Here is a 22306-nt window from a genome sequence, read left to right as displayed (position 1 = left end):
ACAAAACAACCTTTGGTGTTGTCTTGAGCATTGATCAGGCGTATGTAAAGAGACCCCATGGTCCGATGTGAACTGACTTTATATTCCTAGGAAGGTTATGAGAGATACTGGCTGGCCGGAATATTACACTTGATAAGCTGCACACGGCCAAACAGGCCGCTTTCGATGCCTACGAGAACGAGGCCGATGGATGTCTCCCTGGGACAAGACTTGAGTTGCTGCGCGAATTGGGGGACAGGACAACAGCGCCCGACGGATGTGCATCTTTTGCCTCAATGTCATGGTGCGTCACACGCTGTCTACCAGTGGCAGTGTCGATTCTGGGAACTTCTCAGAGACCAGTCCATATTTGCATACGAGCCCAGGGACACTTGTGCATCCGAGAGTGGTACCATAATAACACCGAGAATTCAGGTCATGCTCCTACTAATATAACCTCTGACAGGACATATTCCGCCTGGTTATCAATAGATCTGCTCTGTCGTGACAATAGGAGCTTCAAGTCGATAAAAGGTCCCAGGCTCCTCTGATCCTATCAGACTACCTACTCAACCACAGCATTTCGTAACCGCCGTCGCGTCATTCCTATACACGACGTCAGCCTCATTACCTACTGACGATAGTCGATCGTTAGCGGTTATAGGGACAACATACTCCTTCGCCCCAGCACCCAGAACCTCCCACGAAAAGATAAATGATCCCAAAAACGCCCCGATGAAAATACAGATGATGATATACCCGTTGAAATACATCGCAAGCAACATGACAAAATACGCAACGGCGAACTGGAGCATGTGCAGGAACGCGCGGGTGATCTGTTGAAGTAGGGTAGGGCGGACACTGGTACCTCCGCGTCCGGATCCCTGCGCAGCAGCAGCACCGGCAACGGCAGTGGTCGATGCAGGGGCCTTGCCGTGGTCAGCAGAGGACGATGATCCTGCTGCTGAGGCAGCGAGATTGGGTTCGTGCGACTGGGCCTGCGACTGGTATTGCGACTTCCTTTGCGCGTCGCGCACGAGGAACGAGTCGTATTCGCGGGCGACGCGGCGGAGGAACTCGAGGGCGATGACGAGGAGGATCACTCCGATGCAGGAGCCGGCGAACATGCCGCGTGAGCGGATGTGCCAGTGGCTGGAGAGGAAGCCTGGTGTTGGGGAGGTTTGTTAGGGCTGAGTCTAGCGGAACGGGGTATGTTCCAAGGTTTCGAATTCGCTATGTGCAGATGAGGCGGAGAGGGGCCGTACAGGAGTCGATGGTGTTCCAGTTCCATAACATCTGCGTTGAGGGTTAGATTGTGTCTTTTGCAGGATTGGAATGGGATGGGGTCGATGGCAAGGCAGTAGTAGAATGGGATGGCATACTGAGATCACGCAGGCAGCGCCGCTATTGTCGCTACCCATGTCCATTCCCCCCATGTCGTGGTCGTCGCCGCTCATATCCATGTTGGCTGTGGTTGTGGTTTTATTTTTGAGACTGTAAATGGGAACGTTGTGGGCCGAAGACGATATACTTCGGAAGATGTCAAAAGATACAAGGGCCTACCCTTTGGGGGGAAAGAGGGACTCGAGGAATATTCTCAGGGAAACCGGATAAGAATATATATGGACGACACAGCTAGTTACATATATTATATGCCACTAACAGGAAACCGTAGAAACTAACTCAAAAACGCGCAGTGGGCGTGCGCCTCCTGTTTCGAGGCGTGGGCTGATTTAACTCGGCTTGACTCAGGGCTGTGGGTACCTTCAAGTGTCTCATGCCTGTTACTCTCAAGAAAAGAACATAAGGCTTCGCTTCGGCGTCTTGCTTTGAGTCTTTGAGATAACCTTATGGAGTTGAGAAGGATGGAGGTGACAGAAAGTGGAGGATGCCTACCAATAAGGATGCAGTATGATGCGTTGAATTGAGCACATTTTCTCGAGCTAAGCTGCTAGGCGACAAAGAGGCACTTCTCGGCGAGAGCCAGTGGTACGATAGGCATTGTGCAAGTTGCAGCTGACTTAAAGGTCCGAAGCTGGAATATCCAGGCAAAGTATGAGAGGCAAGTCATCAGCGATCTCCAGCGTGCAGAAAGCAGAGGATGAAGCCGCGGAGGGACACCGGTAGTGAATTTATTTGTGGTTCAAGATATGACAAACCCAACACAAAACTCCCCGGCTGACCATTATTGGTATAAAAGATCTCTTATCCCATGATTGTGCCATTGCGGCTAACAGTTGGTATCGAAGATCTGGATCGAGCAGCGAAAGCCACATCACCGTCGGCTCGACCCTTTGATCACCCCATCGAGGATCTCCCGAATCTGCTTGCACCCATCTACCCCCACAGCCAACATTGTTTCGATATATGTGTGATGGACCTTGGAGTCCATGGTCAACATGGACACCTTCATATCATCATCGTCCTCGTCTACCCCGGTAGGGATTGATGTCGTTGTTGCGACGGTCAGGAAAGGGAGCTCCTGCTCCTCCGGAAGGGAAACATCCAACAAAGGATCCAGGAAGTCGTTCAAAGGGTCTCTTGCCGTAGATGCACTCCCGCTCATGCCCGATGTACAGCCGCATAACAACCCGGGCATCGGAATTCCAGCGTCAACAAGGGCGAGTGTACAAGCATTGACCGCCGCCGCGAGAAGAGAGCCGTCGGTCGACAAGACAGAGACATGAATGCTGATCGTACTGTGCGGGTATAGATAGGTGTGAAGATGCGACTGAAAGGCAGAGCGCAGTGTCGACGCAATGCGCCCAGATTGTCTGTCAAAAGCAGACTCGGTCAGAGTGTCCTCAATGCATTGAGATTGCGCTCCCCATGAGAAGAACCTACCTGTCGCTACCTCCCGCTCGTCTCTTCCGGTCAACGCTCGCGAAACCTGCGATATTGACATCTACCTCCACCACTGCTCCCGAGCCTCCAGCAGAACCACCGGCCGCGTCACCCCGACGACCCTCTGCAGGGCCGTGCACCGAGCATAGTATAGTTGTATTTCCCATTGCCAAATAGGACGACCCTGAGCTAGCGGGGTTTGTAGAGATTTGCGCTTGGATCAATCGCAGCTCGTTCCATCGCCGACCGTCAAGGCGGAGCTTTGTAAGAGGGTATGTGGTAGATGTATCGAGCGGCATATTGTCGGCTCGACCAAGCTTTTTCGTCAATCTTGTTTCAGTAGGCGTAAGCAGCTTCAGTTCAACGCTGTCGACGAAGTTTGTTCCCCGCACTCAGGGTTGTTGGCGAATGTAAGAGTCTGGTGCGATCGGAGATGGGAAGAGCTGCGGAAAATATTCAGTAAAGGAGAAGATCAGTTTACGACTGGATTCTGTCTTAGTTTAAAGGAAAATAATAACAAAGTGGAGGAGCGTGAGGTTTGCAGGGGCAGCAGAGAACTTCGGCAGGGAACTTTTTGCGGACAAAATCAAACCAGCTCTTTTCCTTCTGCGGAAGGCGACTTATCACTTATCGCGTTCTCCGCATCAGAGCCCATCACCTGCACTTTATCTTCCCCATCCCACCATCGACTAACTCACTCTTCGATGAGCAGTCAATGACTCTAAAATGGCCCCGGGCCCAGACTTGGAGCTCTCGGACGCGATCACGGTGGGCTCTTCTGACGACGATGATCTTGACCGGACGCGTCCGATAAGAACCACTGGTGCGCTTTTCAGTTTATTCGTACTCTGAGGCTTTCGAGTCAAGCTAACATTTCGATAATCTTCCAGATTCCTCCGTCAAATCCGAATATCGTAACCCGAAGTCCGAGAGAACTTCGCCAGAGCCCATACGCTCAATCCCTAGATCAACATACGTCAAACAACCCTCTCCACCAAATGAGAAAGTTCCACTCGACGAAGAAACAACAGATGGATCTGTCAGCGATGATGATCTTTTTAATGATGGACAGGCTGTCTACGAGCAATTCAAAAATCGCAAATCTCGGAAGCGAAAACGAAGCTCGATCGGTGCGCGCAAAGTCAAGCCGCCTAAAGTCGCAGCCGCGGATGCTATCGTCGGTCGGGTACCCAAGAAGGAGACCAAAGCGAAGAACTCGAGACCATGGCAAGAATATGGAAATGAGATACCTTCTGAAGATGAACTGATGGAATATACTCTTCCCGAATATCTTCAAAAGCGCCGGCTTCGGTTTAACAGACGAAGGGAGCGTTATAAGGACGCTGGTCTCAAACTGCCTCCAGACTACGACCATATTGACTTTTCCGATGATGAGAATCTGGAATTTCTGCAAGAGAAGCCGAAATTTAGGGACATCACGCCATGCAATGAATACAAGGATATCACGCTTCCCTGCTCTTTGGGACTTATACCCGCCCCCATCGCACAGTGGCTTCGTCCCTATCAGGTCGAGGGCACTGCATTCTTGCATGAGCTTTTTGTGTATCAGAAAGGAGGGATCCTCGGCGACGATATGGGACTGGGGAAGACTGTACAGGTAATAGCATTTCTCACCGCGGCCTACGGGAAGACGGGAGATGAACGTGACGAGAAACGCATGAGAAAAATGCGGCGGCTTGATAACAACGAGTGGTATCCGCGAACACTCATTGTCTGCCCCGGCACCCTCATCAACAACTGGAAGTCGGAGCTTTCCCGCTGGGGCTGGTGGCATGTGGACGCCTACCATGGAGGCAACAAGGATCTTGTCCTCCACGCTGCGAGGTCTGGACGTGTCGAAATTATGATCACCACGTACACCACATATCTAAACAACAAGGGTTCTGTGAACATGGTTGAGTGGGATTGTGTCATTGCCGATGAATGCCATGCCATCAAGGAGAGAAGTTCTGAAACTACCAAAGCCATGAATGAAATCAATGCGCTCTGTCGAATCGGCTTGACTGGTACCGCTATTCAAAACAATTATGAGGAGCTCTGGACGCTGCTGAATTGGACCAACCCTGGACGGTTGGGCCCTGTGACCACGTGGAAAAGAACCATCTCTGACCCGTTGAAGATGGGACAGTCGCATGATGCCACTGTGCAGGAACTGAGAAAAGCGCGTGTGACCGCCAAAAAGCTGGTGCAAAATCTCCTACCACAGTTTTTTCTCCGCCGCATGAAGACGTTGATCGCAGACCAGCTCCCGAAAAAGGTTGACCGCGTGGTGTTCTGCCCCCTCACTGAAACTCAAGCAGAAGCGTATGAGAATCTGTTGGATAGTGACATCATTACCTACATCAAAACGGCCTCTGAACCCTGCGACTGTGCTTCCGGAAAGAAGGCCGGTTGGTGCTGTCGGCAGTATCTGCCTTCGGGCATGCGATGGCAGAACTATGTATTTCCAGCCATTCAGATCCTGCAAAAGCTAAGCAATCACCTTGCTATTCTAATTCCGCAGGGGATTGATAGCCGTGAGAAACAGGAAAAGGACAAGGAAATGCTAGAGATTGCGGTGCCCGACCAGTGGGAGTCTTTATATCGGTCAAGGGATTCGCTTATCAACTATGCAAATCCTGAGTTCTGCGGTAAATGGAAGGTTCTCAAAAGGCTATTGAGGTGGTGGCATGCAAACGGGGACAAAGTCCTTGTCTTTTCCCATAGTGTCCGACTTCTAAAGATGCTGGAAATGCTCTTTAAGAACACGAGCTATAATGTTAGCTACTTGGACGGTTCAATGAACTACGAGGACCGCACCACCGTTGTCGACGAATTCAATTCAGACACTCGGCAGTTTGTCTTTCTGATCTCCACGCGATCCGGTGGAGTTGGACTTAACATCACTTCCGCGAACAAGGTCGTTATCGTCGATCCAAACTGGAACCCTTCATACGACCTCCAAGCTCAGGACCGTGCTTATCGTATCGGACAGACGCGAGACGTGGAGGTTTTCCGACTTATCTCTGCCGGTACCGTTGAAGAGATCGTCTACGCCCGGCAAATTTACAAACAACAGCAGGCCAACATAGGATACAACGCCAGTTCTGAGCGACGGTACTTTAAGGGTGTCCAAGAGAAAAAGGATAAGAAAGGCGAAATCTTTGGCCTGGCCAACATCTTCGAGTACCAAAACAACAGCATCGTCCTCCGCGAGATTGTCAACAAGACCAACGTCGCCGAAAGCAAGGCTGGAGTGCAAGTTATGAACGTCGAATTCGATGAGACCGAACTCGACCCCGAAGACGGCCCTAAAGTCAAAGCGCAGTTCTCGGATGATGAAGTCATGAGCCAGCTTGCCGCTAAAATCCGAGGCGAGGACGAGGAATCCCCATCAACACCAAGCAAGCACGACCCCATCCAAGCCATCCTCGCCGGCGCGGGCGTCGAATACACCCATCTAAACAACGAAGTCATCGGCTCCTCCAAGGTCGAAGAACAGCTCAGCCGGCGCGCGCAACTAGCGGATGATGACATGGCCAACATGCAAGTTTTTGCGGGCTCACAGAATGAACGCGTCAGCGCTTCCTCCCCCGCCTTCTTTCAGAAAGACGGCCGCCCCGTTCAGTTCAAATACCACCCACCTGAAGGCGTGATGAGACGGCAGTTCTGCAGTATGGCAAAGCGCTTCGGCTTCCCAAATGCGACGGAGTTTGCTCTCGTTGTAGAGGGAATGACTCAAGCGCAGAGGCGGGCTTGCTTGGAGCGTTGGTATAGGGAACGACGACAGATTCTGCTAGGGGATTCTGTAAAGACGGAAGTTAAGGACGAGCAGACTATCAAGGGCGAGGAGCCTATCAAAGATGAAGCGACATGATCCATCTTCCGGTTCGGCTCAGTAAGTCGATACGAACATATACAAGCTAGCCGGATACATATTCCAAGGACTCTCTCCAACTACACTAGAAAGTAGTGAGAGCCGAACCTCACCCCACCATTTAAAGGCGCAGCCTCGAGTCGCTACTCGCCTACCAGGCTATTTTTTACTAATGACCTGGTGGTTTTTCTACGTGGAACGCGGCCATGGAGACTCCACCATGCGACTCTGCACAGGTGGGTGCACGCGTCACCTGGTCAATATTATTGCCCTGTCCTCGTCAGCACCAGCACATGCAAATAGAGAGGTCAAGTGCGTACGAGCGGGTCTCGCGACCAGCTTATCATCACGCATGACTCTTCCGCTGTCAAGAATGTTGCCTCGATTGCTAATTCATGACGGATATGTACCATGCGTGAAAGGGCAAGCTAGTGTGGCATGACATGTAGTTTAAGAGGAAACACAGTGGAATCCTTTCCTTCCTTTAGACTAACGATGCTTGAACTAGGAAATTGAATCCGCCACAAATAAGGTCGCTTGGCTGGCGGTTGGCAATCATTGTCTACTTGATCTCTTTCCGGCTTACCGTCTGTAGTGCTAGGGTAGCCCAGAATACACTTGCTTAATAGTAAAACCAGGAGAGATGTATGCCGACTCGAGGTGCATCAAGTAATCGTATCGAGCATATGTCATCATGGCGAACACGGTTGGACCATCGCGCACCGTTGCTGTTAAGAATTCGGCCAGGAGAACACTGTTGCAAGAAAGGGTCCTCATGACCCCTTCGGATCGAATTGAGGTCAATGCACCGCGAATTTCGCTGCTCAAAAGATCCGAATGAGCCGCACTGTACTATGGCTACGGCACCGGATCGAAACAGTGACGTAGACAATTGAAGGGTCGAGGGCAATCGAGTTAGGGAGACAGACGACTGGTTTCTGCCACAGCTCGTTCTGGCTTCGTGACGAACCGCAAATGGCAAGGTGGGATCGCAAGGACGAAGGACACTGTGCGTCCTTCGTGCCCGTGGCATTATTGTAACACATACATTGCACTCGCCCGCGCCATAGAGGCGCAAGGCACAGCACCCGAGGTAACGATAACGGGAATAGCCTCGGAAGACGAGGTGCAGAGTACAGACATGCCTGGGCTGCAGCGATTCCAGACCCTAGGCCGTTCGACACGGCACGGGGACAAACCGCGGGGGTTTCAAAAAGTGCTCCCTAGTCGAGAGTACCGTGCAGTACTCCGTACTATGATTTTACCCCCGAGACAGGGCTGTCGAGTTGCAGAACCAAGACCCGAGTCCCTGGATTTCGATGATGCAAGCGACAGCAATTCTGACATCTGTCATGCCGTGTTGTCTTGGTCGGTGAACCCCGGGATTGGGGTCTAGATGTTGGTCGAAGGCGTGAAGAATGAACTAGGCCCGGCCTTGGCTTGCGTTGCAGAAGTGCAGGGACTGCCCTTATTTCTGGTCATCTTGCAAGTCTTCTTTTTTTTTGGCTGACAGACTTGAATGCTGATTCTTAGCTCGTACCGGTCGGTAACGGCGCCAATCAGCTGTGGCTGACTCCGAGATGTCCACGTCACTGGCAGTCTGTTAGAGTATTAGATAGTCTGTACTTGTCTCTACCATCAAGGTGACGTTAAGACCTCAACCAGCTTCATGTTTCGACCGCTTGATGGCCGATAACAAAGCAACCGAAGGAAAGGTTCAAGTATTGTCCTCTAAAAGGCAAAAGGGAAGTTGTTCCAAGGGTTGACTCTTGAACGGCATGGTAAGAAAGCGCGGGCCCTGCGATGGATCGCGGTCTGGCCAGCAGCAGGGATGAAGCGTGAAAAGGGTCCAAGTCGAGTTCCCGTGACGCGGCGCCGATCAGCCGCAAGGAGACTAGTGCAGTGGGCCCCAGAGACAGCTCTAGCCAGATCTTGTTCAATGCCAAGACGGACGCTTGCGCGTCTCCGCCACATCATTCCTGGCCACCAAATTCCAGACAGAAACACGCAGCGCGCTGAGATCTTCCTCACATCACGTTGAGGTAATGAATAATCATGAAGGGACCAAGAGCCTGTGGCAATTCGATCTCCGTATCGAGTACGAAGCTTTACATCGGCACACGGACTCTTATGCTGCGCATCTCTCAATTGACACTTGCATACCTCGTGAGATAGGAATAAATTTTGGCTGCCAGGGTGGAGATATGCATTGATATGTTTGCAGGTGCCGCGTGTCCTCCTGAGGCCACTCACCAGGGCTTTCACAATTCAAAGTTCCCAGAGAGTCAAACACGCTGGAATTGGCTGTTGACTTGCTTGATAGCTCGGATACATTTCATGGTGAGGCCTACGTTTCGATCCCAAAGAAAGGTTCGATCGCCATGATCATCCTCATCAGCCACCTGACATTCTCGAGCATCCTTCTCGTCTGTGGAGGTTTGCATATGTACGTACCTGCTTCGCTGGCCATATTCGTAGGGATTTCCTGTCCTGAGCGCAGAGCTCCTGTCAAGACTCAACACCATGATTAGTATATCCACTGAGGGCCACCAGTAGTGCTGGAAATATCTCGGGAGAGAATCCGAGAGAGCCTTCCTGGCGGGCATCTCAACTGAGCCGACTGGGATTCGTCATCTTGGGGCCAGGAAAGAAAAAGCAAATCTCCACAGACAGGAAGTTTATTACTGTACTGGGAGATTTCGCGCGCTTCCGCCACATGTCTCCGACTCTCCCGAACCATACCCCCCGTTCCAAGGAATATGGAGGTAAACTGTTGGGGTCCATTAGGTGAATCATGATTCATTTTCATCCTGTTGATCAGAGCCGCGTAAGACAGGCTGATTCCAAGAGCCCAAGATCAGTTACATTACGCGGAGAACAGGCTTCTGGTCAAGCCAACATCATTATTTTCTTCGGCCGAACATGACAGTGCAGGTACGTACATCGTAGGCTAGGACTGGAAAGCTTGCGTCGCGTTGAGAAAATCCGAATGTCAGCACCCTTCAGGCTTCTTGAGTCACGCAAAAATTCTGAGGATGCATCAACACGTACATCAGCATGTGGAGAGGCAGCTGCCCTACATCGACGGTGGTTGAAGAAGCTACCCAGACGGGGCTGATATCGCATAGCATATTTGGGTGGGGACGCGAAGACAGCTAATTCTCCGTAGCCTCGTAAGTGCCTCTTGACAGGACTCAGGAACGCACTGCCAGGAGCCGCAATTGAACAAGGGTTGCACGTTGCAGCGAAATGAAACCTTCGCTGATGACAACAGCACTGATATTGCGAGATCCCGTGGTTCATCGGCGAAGATCTGAGAAACGCGCAGTGTATGAAGAGAGAGGGAGGGATCTTGGCCCAGGAGCGAAACCCATTCGGGGCAGACACACGCGGCTTGCGGTCGCCGCGACTGTGGCGCGGGGCTCTGATTGGGGGAGGAGACCCCAGGCTGACGACGCTTCGCCCTCATTGCTGGCGTGGAAAAAAGCAGAAAAATTACACCTCTTCTCCCTCTCTTCCCAAGCTCTTCTTCTTCTTTCTGCTCCGGCTCTTTCTCTCTCTTCTTTCTTCTGACGGCCGCCATCAAGTTTGCGTCTATAACGGTGTTGCCATCGCCTCTGCCACAAGGATCCCCTTCAGATAGCGTCCTTGCCGACTGTGACATCTGTTTCTGTGATCTTAGTTATTTTTGGCAGGTGCCTCGCTAGCGGTAATTATTCCAGCAGCCCGTTTTACCGTACGGACGCTGATTAATGCCAAGTGTGGTGACCGCCTGGCTGGGCTGTGTGACCGAGTATCCTCAAGTCTCGCTCCACTCGTCCCTGATTCCATTCAACACACCAAATCCTCCCTGCCAACTCTCCCAATCGCTCACTGTCGATTCCACGCTCTCGTTTTCACATATTCTAACAGTGGACGACGGCGACGGAACGAATCCTCGACTCAATCTGGATATTCAGCTTCGGATACCCTGCCACTGGTCTCCTTGACCCCTAGCCTAGCACCATGGCGGATGGACGGCATCACCACCACAGCCGCCGGGCGCCAACCACAGATGCTTTCGATGCGGCCGAGCTCACGCGTTCCTTTGAACATTTGTTGCGCAATAAGAGATTCGATCGCCTTCATGGACTCTCCCGCTCTCGCGCTCGCACACAATCTCCGTCGCCGGCGCCCCTGCGGTCGCAACCGCCCCATCCCTCGCAAGCACCACCATCACCCCCATCATCAACCACACAATCGCGACCGCCTTCGCCATCACCTTCGCTACGAGGTCTCCCCATTGTCCCACACCCCCCACAAGACCCAAACGCCGTCAGATTCCGAAATCTCCTCCACGTCCTCTCCGTAACGCCGACAAAATACGAGAACCCCGGCCTTCTCGATGACGCTCTCTCTGTGATTCCGCTGGACAGGTTATATTCCGAAGCTGATGAGGAGAGTCAAATATTTCAAGCACAGGCGCGGAGCCTGAAGAAGCGGCCAGAATGGGGTTATCAGGACTGCGTCATCCGGGCGCTTTTAAGGTTAGTCGGACACGACTCATTGAGTTTTGAGCACTGGAATTAACTCAATCATGCGCTTCAGGTGGTTTAAACGGTCGTTTTTCCAATGGGTTAACAACCCTCCTTGTTCACGATGCTGCATGCCCACGATCGCTCAGGATAGGACCCCTCCCACGCCAGACGAGGCAGCCCGCGGAGCCACTCGAGTCGAATTGTACAGATGCTCACAGCCGTCATGCGGCGCATACGAACGGTTTCCACGGTACTCAGACGTCTGGCAATTGCTACAAACCCGACGGGGCCGCGTAGGAGAATGGGCCAATTGCTTTAGCATGTTCTGCCGCGCCCTGGGCGGTCGTGTGCGTTGGGTCTGGAACTCTGAAGATTATGTGTGGACTGAGGTTTATTCCGAACACCAGAAGCGGTGGGTTCATGTTGACGCGTGCGAAGAAGCATGGGATCAACCTCGCCTCTATGCTGAAGGTTCGTTACATGCACCATCATCACTGGCTCTCAAAACACTTTGACTAACTTTTCCACAGGATGGGGTCGCAAGATGTCTTACTGCATTGCCTTTTCTATCGAGGGAGCTACAGATGTCACCCGCCGATATGTCCGGAATCCTGCCAAACATGGTGCACCACGGTCGCGCGTTTCGGAGGAGGTTCTCGTATGGGTGATTCAAGAAATCCGAAAAATGCGTCGCGACAACCTCGGCAAGGACGACCACAAACGCCTGTTGAAAGAAGATGACAGGGAAGAACGAGAGATGCGCATGTATACCGTCTGCTCTCTCGCTGCCGAACTGAACAACCTGATGCTCAACCCTCCCTCTACTCGATCAGACGAACAAAAGAGACCGCAAGCTGCGGATTCCCCAGCGGCGTGGGCCAACAACCTGCAGAGATCTGGCCATTCCGGGCCCGATGGATCTCAGGGCCGATAACAACGCCTACCATAACTGATATTTTGCAAACCCTTATTTCACCCAGGATCGGGATCGTGTCATTGCCGAGGTTGGCGACATGATCCCGTTGTCAACCTGATCCGAGCCTTGTTAACCGAAACCTCATTCAACTGATTGAAAAATCTGGCTGAAAACGAGATGGACGATACTCGATGAACACGCTTACGGCTGGCCTACGCTCATCATCGGATGCTCTACATGAACACCGAAGCCTTCTTGCAATTGCCGCTTGAAACAGCAACTCCATACTCTATGGAACGGCCAGCAGCATGATGCACCATCCAAGGCAAGACCCGGAACTTTCTTGTTCGCGCCATAGCCGGCACGATGGAACCGAGGTCTCGCCAACGTTTCTCACTTCTTTTGACGGTCTCTATACTTTTCTCTTATGTGACGATACCATTGGTCTTACCCTTATTCAGTCTCTGACTTTTCTTTTTCTTTTCTTCTCCGAGAGATTTTACACAACACTTTCAAACTCATGCTTACATGGCGTACGAAATACTTGCACTAATGCAATAATCGGTCATATCATGGTTGGGATTCGGCATGGGATTTGGGCGCTCAGCGTTGATTCATCATTCTACATTTCCTTCTCTTCCTTATAATCTGCTTCGGCGGCTCAATGTTTTATATTTGTTCTATACCCAAGGGAACTTTGGGGCACCGTATTCGAAATACCATCTCATCAGGCCTTTGCCTGGGATATTTCTTTCTGCCAAACAAGACCCTTCTGTACGACATAAAATACATAAGGCCACTCACTAGTCGCCTCAAAAGTCTTCATTGTCAGTCGAAACAAAAGCCTGTCAAGTGGAGCCACTAGACCTCGCAAGACCCTGATTCCAACCCTGGTGCCTGAATCACGTTAAATTATGATGCGCGGCCCTCGTGCACAAGTGTCTCACTCTGCGACCCTCCTCCCCTCTTCAAAGTTCAGCGGCCGCTCGGAATCAGGCACCCGTGTTTTTGAATCTTCAGGCGGAACTGTCCTTCGAATAAATAACCAGAAATCAGCCTCCATCAAAATCTCCAGAAATGTAAAAGGGAGATAAGAAACAAGATGCTGATACTTGTCCTATAATAAAGTTCAACCAACACTTCCCCACAAACTCAACTTACCTGGAAGGTTACCCCTACCGGGCCTAACCTAACCTCGTGGCTATAAATAGCGGTTACTACCGTACGCTGTACGGGACTGGTCACACTGCACAGTGCACTGCGCTGGCGGCTGCCGCCGGTCGTGGACTGGTCCAGCCAAGTTGCGACTCGCGATTAATTCCAGCAAAGGTTAGAGCATGTCCAAGTTTTGTGCCTTATGAGACTAGTAGTCGTGCGCTGTGCACGGATGTTCGGTTATTTCGCGTACCGGGATGGGATCGACAGGGCTGGGCTCTGGATAAGGGGGGTTGATCCTCCTTGTTTTTCCCCTCTCAACTCAGAGTAACAATGGCTGGGGAGGATTATTGGAGACAAACAAGTACAATAATTAATTGAGATTGGCGGTACTGGTTCCGCGATCTGCGTCTCGCTTGGAAGATTTTGTTCGCAGTGCTTGTTTCTGCTTCGTAACCCCTGGGCTGGGGGCTTGGGGCTGGAGCCTGGACGGACTGGGGCTCGCGATGGATCATGGATGGGGACCCTAGAGTGGGACTTTAATTCGGTGGCGGGGAGGAGCTTCATCGGGGCCGAGATTTGGCCTGCCACGGGTCTTCGCTGTATAACTATAGCGACGAGGTCGATGATCTGATTTCATGGATGGTCGCTCTACATCCAGATGGTGAGCATGATGCGAAGCGCTCTCAATTCATTGCAAGAATGTATAGCCAACCAATCGCTAATCGGAAAATTGCCGAGATTTCGTAACATGTTCGTAAATGCTTTGCTTAGCACTGGCTCTCCCTGAACCCTATATAGACAAGCTTGATTGCTGTCCTTTCTACTTCCCAGCAGTCTGAACCAAACAATCAATTCCCCTCTTGCGCAAATCCCCGTCAATGTTCCGAATCTCCTTGACATAATAGGGCTGCCGCGGTAAATGCAGCTCCCACCTCTGTCGCAGATGCAACTCCCGCAGCGGCTCTAGAAACACGGGGAGTTTCTCCACGGGCTCACAGAACCAGCTGCTGCTGAGCTGCAGGGTGAAGGACTGCAGACCCTTCATGCACGTTACAGCGCAGCACGTCTCGATCCACTGTTGGCGGCCGGCGGAGAAGTAGACCGACTTCACGGGGTCTTTGCTGGGAAGCCAGTGGCCGGGGAAGGCCCAGCTGAGTTCGACTCGGCGGATGGCGTCCCAGAGGTCTGTGGGAATTGTGGGGCGGAGGTATGTGAGAGACCAGGTGTTACTGAATTCGAATGTGGTGAGCGTGTATAGGAGGTGGATTGATTCGGAGTAGCTGAGCTTGTTAGTCATACCTTGTTAAGACGAAACGGGGGAACTGACATCTGTTTGCACGCCTTCGGCAAAGCGAGGAGATGGCTCATTGCGCGGGAGTCTCCTCCTGCCTTACTGCTGCAGCCAGACGGAGGCAGCCCGCCGCGGCATATATCGCAAGCATCCGTAAGCGAGCAAACCACATGGCCCATCCGTCTATCAGACCTCTGAATGATATGTATGCGCATACCACCCAGGACCTGTTCCCATATCATCACCCGCAACTCCGGCGAGAGCTTCGTGAGAAGCGAGCTCTGGAGCTGAACATCCCAGTTCAGTTTCGAGTCTGGCTGTTTGGGCTGCGACTGGCTTCGACCGGAGAGTGCGCTCTGTCGGCGAGGACGCGGGAGGGCTAACGGCTTGTTGTCTTGTCGGAGTTTGGTTAGTATGCCATCCACCGACTTCCTTGCGGCTGGGATAACGAGGAGGAGGCGAAAGGAGACAGACTTTGGTACCGATGAGCCAAGACATCCTCCCAGGAGAATACACCCTGTTTAATCCGGGCCATGACGGCGATACGATCGGAAGTTGGAGATGTTCGCGATGTGGAGAGGTCAGGAATAGCAGAGGTATGGGATCGGCAGGAACGTCGTTAACATATCATTTTGTTGTCTTCGGGCTGCGATTGAGGGTGGACGAAGGGAGTAATGTGTATCCAGAATCTCAGACCGACTGTTTGGGGACCAAACGTTCGTGATCACGCAAGATGCATGAGCTGGGGAGACGTGGCTGTGGAGGAGGGGGAATCGGGGTATATAGCGTGCGCTGTGACCTTTATCCTGCGAGATTCCGATGGTATATATCCGGAGAGGCTTGCAGCGCAAGATCGGAAGTTACAAGGGGGTTGGGAGAGGAGAACTGTGATAAAGCGCTCATACTGAAGCAAAAGTATCAGCCAGAAGAGTCGGTGAGGGTATATCAAAAGGAGCCGGGCAACTGATTGTCTTTTAAAGCATGGGAAGAGATAAGGATAAGATCTCCCTGAGCCAAAACACCGCCGGTTCAACCCCGACTTCACCAACACTCAGCGCTACTCCTCCCCCCGGCTCAATCCTCCTCGCTCCATCCCGTTCCCCATTCCTCTTCTGGCAGCGGACGATTCCTCCGGGGCACTTAGTTCCACCATCAATCCCCTTTTTATAGGACCGCTATTGCGTCTTCTTCTGCTCCAGCGTTTGCTGACGTACCGGCCGAAGTCGGAGACAGGGGGTCGTCCCGTCCCGTCCCGACACTGATAACAATCCAGGCTAACACAGCCTCACAGGTGAGTGTACGTATCTCTCGCTAAAAGAAGGAAACGGGTTGGGATAGATTCTTCTCACTATGTACACTTGGCGGAGAGTTCTGACTAGAAGGTAGCAATGTGAACAACAAAACAATATTCAAACGAATGTACATGAATGGGGCACCGTCAACAAGCGACAACATCACGACGGCCTTACATCGGCATAATTGGTCACGAAAAACACGGGTTAGCGAACGAATTCATCCGGGATCTGATCTGAACTTTCCGGCAGCTCTCACGAAACAGGAAAATCCCCGCAATGTGCTATCTAGGCAGTAGTAGCACGAGAAGCACTTGCTCCCAAGGTGTTGGTCGGGCAGGGAGCGTTCAATCCTTGCGTCAACATTGCGAGGCCAATCGAATCCAGTTGGTCGATAGTCTCTTCCGCCGGCACAACTCCGACGTACGCATTGAAGTTGTAGAGGCCGCAAATGCATTCTTCCGCAATGTCTTTCAGGCTCGTCTCCGACATGACTGTCCGGCCGTCACGGACAAGCGAAAATTTCTGTTGTCCGACACCCATCTCAACGGCAAATGCGCTAGCTCCTGCGGGTGCCTCGAAACTTTGTTCCACGCTGCCGGAAGTAACCTGGATCGTACCGGGTGAAGTGAGGAGGGAAACTACGAAGACTTCGTCCTGCATAGTTTCCCATCCGTCAGGGCGACCACGGAAGAAGTTTCCAGTCGAGTTATCTGGGCTCCCTCCCATCGTGGTGTCGGTTGAGTCACACTCAACGTCTCTCGGCGTAGGTCGGTACCAGTAAATCAGTTTCTCGTCGCCGATATGCTGGTCGGGTGATGTCTCGCCGGCCTTATAGGCGGCGATGAATGGCCGTGACATCTCGAGCCAACCACCGTGTGGCCTGCTATACATCAGCCTCGCAAGCAGCTGTGTCGTTCCAGAGAGGACTCACATATCCATCACCCACTTGGATGCTCCATCGTCGGTATGTGGTGAAGACAGAGGCCCGATATAGTGCGACTCACCATAGTCATTCCAGGTGACAATTTCTACAAATCGGGGACCAAGCTCCAAGATTTCTCTCCAGCGATTGTACCAGAGCAAGTCACCAGGGAACACCCAGTTCTTGCTGTACGGAACCTCACCGCCGAAATGAGTGAAGAACCAACCCGACGCAGCTATCTTCAATCAGCCACGGTCCGCCGAAATAAAAGTTTGACTTACGAGCAAGGTAGGGTTTGTCACCCAATGCATCAATATAAGCTTGATCGCCACCAGCAACTGTCACGTTCGCCTGCGGCTTGGGCGCCTTGTTGTTGCCATCGTTATCCCAGGCCATCCAGTTCAGCGCGCTATCGACATCGTCAAAGTTACCCTGACCGGGGTGGTAATTGGGCGCCCAAAAGATGTCAGTACCAGCGCTGGACTCAATTTTTGCTACGTCGATCCCATCTCCTGCAAAGGAGGAGACAAAGACTTTGCCATCGACAATAAGTTGCGCGGATTCGCCAGCGTATTGCGCAATCTTCTGGCCCACAGCAGCTGCTTGATCAACATGATACCAGTTGAAATCAAACGAGATGAATACTTTCATATCGTTATCTGCAGCAGACTTATAGGCGTATTGCAGCTGGGTATCGGTGTACGGATCGACGCCAATGTTCAAAGCGAACGCATCAATCCCCAATTCCTTCGCCCGGATCATGTCATCGTCGTAGTCGGCAGAGCTCTGGCGGTTGCTCGATATGCCAATCTACAACATTAGCATCCTGCAGCAAGACTGAACTCTTATCTTCAACGCACCATGAAATGACAAAACACCAGTCTATCCCTGCTCGTTTCGTTGGCTCGAGCCACCTTTTTGTGGTCTTTTGTTGGAAATGCTCCGGTGCCTGCCACAAGGGCCAGAAGGAGTGATTTCAAATGCATGGTCTGGGACTGTCGGTCAACGAAAGTACAAAAAAGTGACATGGGCAAGCAGGCTGGGTACCGATGCAGTGTTAAAGAGACTCAAGAAGGGACGACCAAGTGGGAGAGGTAGGTATAACTCTATGAAGGAATGCTGGCCCCCAAGTCACGAAACGTCAGCAACGAGTCTTCAATTGGCACTTGCAGTAGTGAAGCAGAAGATGGGAAGCTATCTTCTTACCTTTTGGCTCTATTGACTCGACTCAAAAGGCTCTGGTTTTTTCCTCCATTACCCCAACCTCTGCCCCTTATATATCCATCCATCCCCTTCCCCTTAGAGCCACCACCCACCATGACCATCACAACATCAAACAATTATCTCATAGCATTCTCACACCTTCATCACAAGACACGAAAGAACTCCCGCAGAAAAACGCGAGCACCGCCGAAATTCTCGTCCCGGTTGCCCTACAGTCCCCGCAACCGGGAAAAGTGTCGATCCATCCCCCAAAGGGAGGAGAGGCTCTCCGCGTCCGTCCAACGTCGCCAGTCAAGCGACGGAGTCATATGAGATCGACGCTCTCCATCAGCGAGTAAAAAAGCGATTGGATTACACATACTCTATTGTAAGTGATCTGCATTTGTGTTCGGGGATGGTGGAGCTACAACGTAGGATTGTTGCCCTTGCTGTTTGGTGGGCTATGGATGACCTCAGCGTACTCCGTACAGGAATCCGGGGTATGCATGCGGAGGCAGACTTTGGGGAATGAGAATCGAGTCTCATATTGGGTGGTATGATTCGGTTTCGGGTTCATTGGTAGAATGGTGCTTTTTAGGGAGTCGCATCCATGGTCGTCTGGTTTATGGAGTTGTGAGAGTTGAGCGTAGATGTCTCCGCACTTCCCCATACTCCTACCCCATACTCCAGTAGCGTTATCCTCAGTCCTATACCCCGGGGATAGACGCTTCATCGTCGATTATAATACACTCTACATAACGTACACTGGACACCTCCATACGAATCTGAGCCTCTCAATGAAAATTCTTCCATCAATTTCAACGAGGCCCAACCGGCCGATGCAACTCTACCTACGAACACGGCGCACAACATCATATCGTATAAGCGTCCGTCTCCGCCGATTGCAATTGTAAAAACAACTAGCTACCTAGTTACTCACGAGCCTTTCCTTCAACTCTTTCACGATCCATACAGAGACAGACATGCATTAACTCAATCGCACACACCGCAGCCACGCGCCAGATCACCAGACTCCCGGAAAATTGCTCGCCCTCTCAGCGTCTAGAGAGCCAAGACGTGTAGGCTGAAGATCCTTCGATGTTGTGTACGACTTGCACATGTACGTGGTCAATTTCCAGCTTCGCTGAAGGACTCGGATTCGCCTGTTTAATTCTTAATGCCGCTATCCACAAAGTGAAAAGGTGCTGTTAGCTGTACTCGTATGCAGGTTGCATCAAATATGGCGAAGACCGCCTTCACTGGTCTTAGAGTCTAAGCACTGTGTTCCACCAACTCCGCCGCCGCGCCGTTGATTCTTCAGCATAGCATTGTGTAACGACAAGCCGGCATACTAGGCTCCCATAAGTGACCATGTGATGAGACAGGCGAATCCTTGACCCAACTTCTGCTAATCATTGGCTTGCATTTGAGGCGTTTTTTTCCCTTTTCTTTCTAAAGCTATTCGCTTCGAACCCCGTGAGTAAGGGATGGAGCTTAAGTCGATCTCGCTTCAGAGTCATCCTTCGGCAGCCTTCTCTAACCGGAGTGGCGTGTGTAAACGGATGGCAACTGCGGTTGGTTGAGGAGCTTCTTGTAAGTGCTACGGTTTGCGAGGTCTGCAGGAGGATGATTTAGGCAAGCTGTTGTCGAATACTTGTACCCATCAAAGACTCTTATGGCTATTGCTCATTCTTCTCATCGGCTCCGTTGGCCTTTATCCCCGGAGCCGAGTTCCGAGTCTTTAGCCTATCTGCCATTATCAACTCTGGCCGTAAAAGCTTCTGACAATATTATCATTGCATGTTGTGACTATGTCCAAATATAGTAGCGGCTACCTTGCATCCCCCTCTGGCACCATCAACAGCGCTCTCAGCCCCAGACACAAGACTCAAGAGGATGGGATATGCTGAAATATGGAGCCAAGAGCGTAGTCCCTGGTCGGCTTTGGGACTGTTGACTTCGTCTTGACAAGCACACGAGGAAGTTTCTTTGTCGAGACTGGAGTCGGTCCTAGCTATTTATGGGCACGTTAGTGATAACACCATGGGGCAGGAAATGAGACTGCATGCAAAAAGCTAAAACGGTTTCGTCGACCAAGTCCGTTTGGACGGCTTCGTTGGATGTGGCTGAGCTCCCGAGAATTGAGGTGCAGGGGCGACAGCAGGGAAGACAATAGAGTAGACTCGAAGTTAGTGGAATTATCATGAATGGGAGAAATTAATTAGAGACTCTAAGAGGAATTGGATGGAGAAAGGCGATGGTGAAGATCATGGGTTCTGGAAGAACAGAGCAATTTGAAAGATACCCTGAAGTAGATAGTCAATTTGATTCAGTAGATGTATAGATTATTCGATGAACACAGCATCCAACTTGGTTGAACCCGGAAAGTTGTTTCCGTAATATGGGTGACCAGCAGTCATTTATGCGGTACGGAAATGCCAATGACCTTGTACTACAGCACGGCAAATGCAGAGACGTAGCTCACCGAACTATCAGACACGTCCGTGATGTCCGCGCTGCGCTCGTACCGAGCGAAGTGGAATTTGCCTGTCCCTCCTTCTTGCTTACCGGTTTTCTCGATGGCGGCCATGATAACGCCAATAGGATGACGGCCGCACACTGTATTTCCCGTCGTCTCAAGGGACTCGGCAAAGCTCGAAGTCTTTCCAGTAGCTATCGCCGCCATGGTAGCGATGTCAAACGTTGAGATGCTCTCGTGGATTGTTGGCTGCTGGCTATGTATGCGGTCTCGCCGCTGCAGATGATGACCTGCAATGGCGGACTCGATCTTGGCGTCTATATCGCTGTCACCTGGTTGTGGTAGGGCATCCGATGATAACGGCAGCCTTGGCCCGGGTTTAGGCGCTTCGGGAAGGTAATATGTATAGCGGAAGCGCAGACCCCAATGACAAAAGTCGGAGCTAATGACAAATGCATTTGTCGGGTCTTCCAAGTATGGCGCCAGCAAAGCACCGAATGCACTTTCGGTCGTTGTAGACGTGTTTCCCACCAAGATGGGTACTAGCGGGGGGTACTCTGCCGTCGGTTTGTCTGGATGCTGGAGTTGCAGCAGACGGTGGATATACGGGAGGTGAAGCTCAATGCTGTGTTCGTCTTCATCCATAGATCGAGTCATGTCATCGAAGTTGACAGTTGATCCGTTTGGCTTAACAGCGGAGCTAGACCGGAGTTTGGAGATAAGGTCGGTATCGAGCGGGAGGGGATCATCAGACAGCGGCGTATAGTAGCCCTTCAGTCGCGGCAGGGCAAGGCTCGTGAAATAATGGTGGTGCGACGGTCCGAGAACGAATATACGGTTCCTATAGAGAATCATGGGTGAGCTGTTGAAATATTTTCAAGACAAGCAAGACCGGCAGCACTTACGCCTTTGATAGGTCCAGGGCCTTGTAGGCATAGGCGGCACAAGCTCCAGAGTACCTATATCCTGCATGGCTAGAGATCCAAGTCAGTAGCTAAGCGAACAATAAATAGAGCTACGTCCAGTACATACGGAGCAATGATAATTCGTGCGCCAGGGACAGGCAGTGAGCCCACCCCTTCAATGGCATCAGGGACCTGAGCTAGCCATTGATCGAGCTGGTGTGTAAGGGCGCCGCGATCGTCCGAATACCATGAACCAGAGTGGGATGCTGCTCTGTAAGCCATTCTTCCGTTGCTCTCTGACAGCTGCTTGACAATCTTATCGAGGGACAGGCGATGGATGGTGTTGATGGTTGTTGTTCAATGAGGGGTGAGAAGCGGGGAAGATAAGTCGAGGAACGTCATGAGGGGGTATGGGGAAAGAGAAGAAGGATCTAACTAGTTCAAAAAAAAGTTCATAGAACGACCGAGACGGGACTCGAACCCGCAGTTTTCAGAGACTGAGAGGATTTACCTCGCCGAAATCTGACGCCTTACCATTAGGCCACCCGGCCTCAGCTAATATTGAGCACATTGATCTACCCAGCCTTAACCAAAATTGTGTGCATTTACTGTAGACAAATATTTATACTGTACTGACGAAAGCAAACTGCCTCGAGCGTCGCCTACAAAGGGTTTTTGGAAAGGTAAGATACATATCCACATGAGTCTACCAACACTAAATCCCATTTTGAAATAATTTCGTATCTCTTAAGGCGATACAGGCCAAGATTAGTTATCGAGCAATTCATCCAATTTCCAATGTCGAGGCCTCCAGGACTGGCCAATTAAGCCGGATGCGGAATAGCGCACATTTTTTGTGTACTGCAACGCCTGACACGCGTGGGGATTGCTCTTCACGCGTAGACCAAATTCGCCCTCCA

The 22306-nt window shown here is 51.5% G+C and overlaps 7 protein-coding genes and 1 non-coding gene across 8 annotated transcripts; 2 read left to right on the top strand and 6 right to left on the bottom strand.

Moving 5' to 3' along the window:
* Positions 1-54: 54 nt before the first annotated feature.
* BJX68DRAFT_227386 (high-affinity Cu transporter CTR3) lies at positions 55-1580 on the bottom strand. The gene is made up of 3 exons (XM_071038652.1): positions 1362-1580; positions 1245-1275; positions 55-1144 (listed from the first exon to the last, which is right to left on the bottom strand). Exons 1-3 carry the CDS (start codon positions 1440-1442, stop codon positions 549-551), a joined length of 708 nt encoding a protein of 235 aa, XP_070903810.1. The 5' UTR covers positions 1443-1580; the 3' UTR covers positions 55-548.
* On the bottom strand, positions 1581-3428 carry BJX68DRAFT_227379 (exosome non-catalytic core subunit SKI6). The gene is made up of 3 exons (XM_071038651.1): positions 2824-3428; positions 1876-2753; positions 1581-1826 (listed from the first exon to the last, which is right to left on the bottom strand). The coding sequence occupies exons 1-2, from the start codon at positions 3120-3122 to the stop codon at positions 2255-2257; spliced, it is 798 nt and encodes a 265-aa protein (XP_070903809.1). The 5' UTR covers positions 3123-3428; the 3' UTR covers positions 1581-1826; positions 1876-2254.
* A 42-nt stretch (positions 3429-3470) lies between these two features.
* Positions 3471-6786, top strand: BJX68DRAFT_143115 (putative DNA excision repair protein (Rad26L)). The gene is made up of 2 exons (XM_071036510.1): positions 3471-3646; positions 3714-6786. The coding sequence occupies exons 1-2, from the start codon at positions 3550-3552 to the stop codon at positions 6698-6700; spliced, it is 3084 nt and encodes a 1027-aa protein (XP_070903808.1). The 5' UTR covers positions 3471-3549; the 3' UTR covers positions 6701-6786.
* Positions 6787-10535: 3749 nt separating this feature from the next.
* png1 (peptide-N4-(N-acetyl-beta-glucosaminyl)asparagine amidase) lies at positions 10536-12436 on the top strand. The gene is made up of 3 exons (XM_071036508.1): positions 10536-11226; positions 11288-11688; positions 11748-12436. Exons 1-3 carry the CDS (start codon positions 10706-10708, stop codon positions 12149-12151), a joined length of 1326 nt encoding a protein of 441 aa, XP_070903807.1. The 5' UTR covers positions 10536-10705; the 3' UTR covers positions 12152-12436.
* Positions 12437-13983: 1547 nt separating this feature from the next.
* On the bottom strand, positions 13984-15216 carry BJX68DRAFT_142934 (uncharacterized protein). Its single transcript, XM_071036509.1, has 3 exons — positions 15057-15216; positions 14619-14976; positions 13984-14571 (listed from the first exon to the last, which is right to left on the bottom strand). The coding sequence occupies exons 1-3, from the start codon at positions 15115-15117 to the stop codon at positions 14112-14114; spliced, it is 879 nt and encodes a 292-aa protein (XP_070903806.1). The 5' UTR covers positions 15118-15216; the 3' UTR covers positions 13984-14111.
* A 946-nt stretch (positions 15217-16162) lies between these two features.
* Positions 16163-17785, bottom strand: BJX68DRAFT_252665 (glycoside hydrolase family 71 protein; the record flags this gene model as incomplete). Its single annotated transcript, XM_071042600.1, has 4 exons — positions 16163-16757; positions 16809-17034; positions 17081-17609; positions 17660-17785. The coding sequence occupies 4 exons, from the start codon at positions 17783-17785 to the stop codon at positions 16163-16165; spliced, it is 1476 nt and encodes a 491-aa protein (XP_070903805.1).
* A 2472-nt stretch (positions 17786-20257) lies between these two features.
* Positions 20258-21927, bottom strand: BJX68DRAFT_227361 (protein MEMO1). Its single transcript, XM_071038650.1, has 3 exons — positions 21514-21927; positions 21387-21455; positions 20258-21322 (listed from the first exon to the last, which is right to left on the bottom strand). Exons 1-3 carry the CDS (start codon positions 21666-21668, stop codon positions 20455-20457), a joined length of 1092 nt encoding a protein of 363 aa, XP_070903804.1. The 5' UTR covers positions 21669-21927; the 3' UTR covers positions 20258-20454.
* BJX68DRAFT_t19 lies at positions 21847-21937 on the bottom strand. Its single transcript has one exon. It is a non-coding gene; the product is annotated as a tRNA-Arg (tRNA).
* Between the last annotated feature and the right edge of the window lie 369 nt (positions 21938-22306).

Source organism: Aspergillus pseudodeflectus, assembly GCF_044049435.1.
Source record: "Aspergillus pseudodeflectus strain CBS 756.74 chromosome Unknown BJX68scaffold_4, whole genome shotgun sequence".
In the NCBI taxonomy this organism is placed as follows: Eukaryota; Fungi; Ascomycota; class Eurotiomycetes; order Eurotiales; family Aspergillaceae; genus Aspergillus; species Aspergillus pseudodeflectus.
Note: the sequence above shows the minus strand (reverse complement) of the source record. Positions and strands in the feature narration are given on the sequence as shown.